General features: G+C 46.5%; 1 protein-coding gene across 1 annotated transcript; it reads right to left on the minus strand.

The window, feature by feature from the left end:
• Positions 1 to 381: 381 nt before the first annotated feature.
• On the minus strand, positions 382 to 2,906 carry LOC148017729 (uncharacterized). The gene has a single exon (XM_087662061.1). The coding sequence runs from the start codon at positions 2,800 to 2,802 to the stop codon at positions 841 to 843; it is 1,962 nt and encodes a 653-aa protein (XP_087518187.1). The 5' UTR covers positions 2,803 to 2,906; the 3' UTR covers positions 382 to 840.
• Between the last annotated feature and the right edge of the window lie 269 nt (positions 2,907 to 3,175).

A 3,175-nucleotide genomic window follows, 5' to 3' on the forward strand; every position in this document is an offset into this window, starting at 1 on the left:
GTTTCAACTCCCCAGTGCACAGTGTAACATCAGTGAGCCAGTCTCCAGTTTGTCCTACAGAATCGACTCCTCAGTTCTTCCTGAATGTCACTACAGACATTACATTGGTTACAAAAAGGACTAGAATCATAAGAAATAACTCCAGCAGCCAGTTCAAGCCTGACAACTCTCACTAACTGCAAGCAGGTAAACTAATCACTTTGCCATAGGTGTTTGCAAGTTGTAGTTACTTATTTATGATTTTATTAGTATTTATCAATCCAAGCATGCAACATCATTTACAGTAAACCACCAGGAGTTGCAAAAATAAAGAGCAACATCAAATAGCCATATTATGCCAGACCCCTTGGCATGTACCACAATGTATCAACAAGAAAACAGAAAGACAAATATATGTAAAACAACACCGAAACAAAATATCCATAAAATGAACCACCCGACTTGTGTTGCATGGTTCCAAATAAACATTACAGGAAAGGCCATCTTTGAACTGAACACGCACCCAGGCAAGTTGGCATGATGGATGCACCAGCATACAGCGAAAAGCAACCTGGATGGCTGACATATAGAGGCATCAAAAACCAGAGGCCAGTATGGATTGATGCAAGAAGAGTCTACCTTTATATTATACTCTTCCCGTGAGACCTTTCAAATGGATTTAGGCACTTACCAAAGGCTTCACATGGATTGAGGCACTTACCAAAGGCTGAAACTGGTACTCCATCAAGTGGAACATAGTATTGAAATTTTTCAACTGCCTTGCACCGCACAAGATGCTTTTTTCACCAAAATGGTTATGGACAGACAGATCCACCAGACCATGAATACAATGAGAGAAGGTCAGTTCTGACCAGTGAACAAAATTTCATGGTCAAATGGTACAAACGAGTTATCTAGGCTCCTCTTTACCCAGTCTCTGAAAAGTGCATCCCTGGTTGCCTCCCCAGCTAGCTTGGCAGCTTCATCAACATCATAGATTACAGAAGGCCTTTTCTTGTGCTTGTGAGAATGAGGCTCAGCTTGATGATGTTGAGGGTCTGGCTCTCCCCAAAGTTGGCATATGTTATGCAATACACAGCAAGCCACAACAATCTGAGGAGCGTGCATAAGATGTACATTCATGCACTTCAAAATTTTCCATCTTGCCTTCAGTGATGTGAAAGCACTTTCAATACAAGCCAAACCTTTCTTAAGCTGCTCATCAAAAGCCTTCCTCAAAGCATCATCTGTATGGAAAGGCTTGATGCAGAAAGGACGAAGTGGATACCCACTGTCCCCAACAATGTATGGAGCCACTTCTCTACCCTCTAAAGATATGATAGGCTCCTTTAGAGAGAGCCCTTCCTTGATCTTTTGATAAATATCACTAGTCAGAAAGTGTGAGGACTCATGTACCCCTCCTGTACCCGGACAACAAACATCCCAAAACAGCTTGCTGGCATCGCATACTCCTTGAAGTTGGATGGAATGAAATTGATAGGGATTCTTGTATGCTGAGGGAGTGTACCATTTTGAGGGCTTGAAATACAGCTTAATATTAGTACTGTCTATTGAACCGCACATGTTAGAGACGTTTGTTAGCTTCTCGAATTGTGAGATGATCCGGGACATTCGTTCACCTGTTGGAATAGCAACATATCGCCCATAGAGCTTGCTAGCATCCGCAAGCGCAGATGCGATAATGAGGGTGTACTTCCCAACAGTGGATGACCCAACATTGTATTTATCTGCAACTTCGCGTGAGCTGAGCCCATGAGCAAATCTATAGAGGACCATGGCAACAGCCTGCTCAACTTCAAGGGGTGCCCTGATGGCAAATTTCTTATCAGACTCAATGAAAGGGCGCAGTTCCTCAACTAGATAAAGGAAGCAGGAATAGGACATGCTGTACTTCCTTCGCCAGAGCGAATCCCTAGTAGCTGCATCCATGGAGCCAATCCCACGCTCAATTCGCATCCACTCAGATGCATCACGCTCTGACTTCCAACCCTGCTGTCCATCTTGCAACAGGCTTGTGGCAGCCAGTAGCATGAGCTTGAGGAAGGCCAGGGGCACTAGAGAGGAGCCTTGTGCATAAATCTCTTCAGACGGCAGGCTTGCATCCCGGCAGAGCTCCATGGCAAGGAGTGTCTGCAAGGAGGAGAAGCACATAAGGGTTGTAAGCTGCTGCCTGCGATCAAACTCCTCGGTTTCCTCTTCATCTTCATCATCGTGCTCCTCATCCTCATCTTCGTCCTGCGCGCCATTTGCATTAGCACCTGCATCCTCAACACTGCCCTCCCGCCGGTCCTTCTTCTTTCCTGTATCCTCCTCTTCTCCTTCTTTCTCCTCCACAACTACCACAACTTCTTCCTCCTCCTCCTCCTCCTCTTCCTCTTCCTCCTCTGCATCTTCCTCCCCTGCTTCCACCTCATCTTTGTCTTCTTCATCGTCTTCTTCCTTTTCTTCTTCTTCTTCCTCTTCTTCTTCTTCTTCTTCTTCTTCTTCCTCCTGCTCCTCCTCTTCTTCCTCCTCTTCCTCCTCTACTTCTTCCTCTTCGTCTTCGATTTCTTCTTCTTCCTCCTCTTCTTCTTCTGCATCCTCGTCCTCCTCTCCGGCCTCATCGTCTTCCTCTTCTTTTACTTCTTGTTCTGCTTCGCCTCCTTCTACTGCGTCATCCTGGGCATGGCTTTCTCTCCCTTCTGTCTGGCGACGGAGAGGAAGCAAGGTGCGCCTGCGGTGAGGCGGGGAGCGGGCATCTTCGTCTTCGTCGTCGTCTGAGCTGTGACGCGCGAATCTGGCTCGTTTAGAAGAAGAAGGCATGGTCTATAATAACAACAAAGGAAGGACCTGCAGAGAGGGGGAGAGTCAGGCCATGAATAGGCCTAGGTCATCCATGTTCCTTGGGCAGGTTCATGCTCTGGGCGGGACGATAACGTGCAAGGAACGCTTGTGTACACACTCACGATGGTTTTTCATTGTCCTATACACCCCCCCCCCCCCCCCCTCATGGTCCGAGGATGCTAATTGCCCAAATCATACTCAAATACCCTATGTTTTATGCCTCGCAACCATTCACACATAAGACTGGGTGATTCCCCAATTCATTCTCGAGCATTCATGGCTAGTGCGTGTGATGGCTCTGCCCAATTTATGTTTTATCCCCAAACATTTATGGGTAGGGAATGTGATGACT

This window comes from Lygodium microphyllum, chromosome 21, assembly GCF_053477565.2.
Source record: "Lygodium microphyllum isolate KBCC chromosome 21, Lygodium_microphyllum_v1.1.10, whole genome shotgun sequence".
Taxonomy (NCBI): Eukaryota; Viridiplantae; Streptophyta; class Polypodiopsida; order Schizaeales; family Lygodiaceae; genus Lygodium; species Lygodium microphyllum.

Excerpts from the sequence above, each read along its gene's own strand:
- LOC148017729 (XM_087662061.1), bottom strand. The coding sequence starts at position 2,802 with ATGCCTTCTTCTTCTAAACGAGCCAGATTCGCGCGTCACAGCTCAGAC.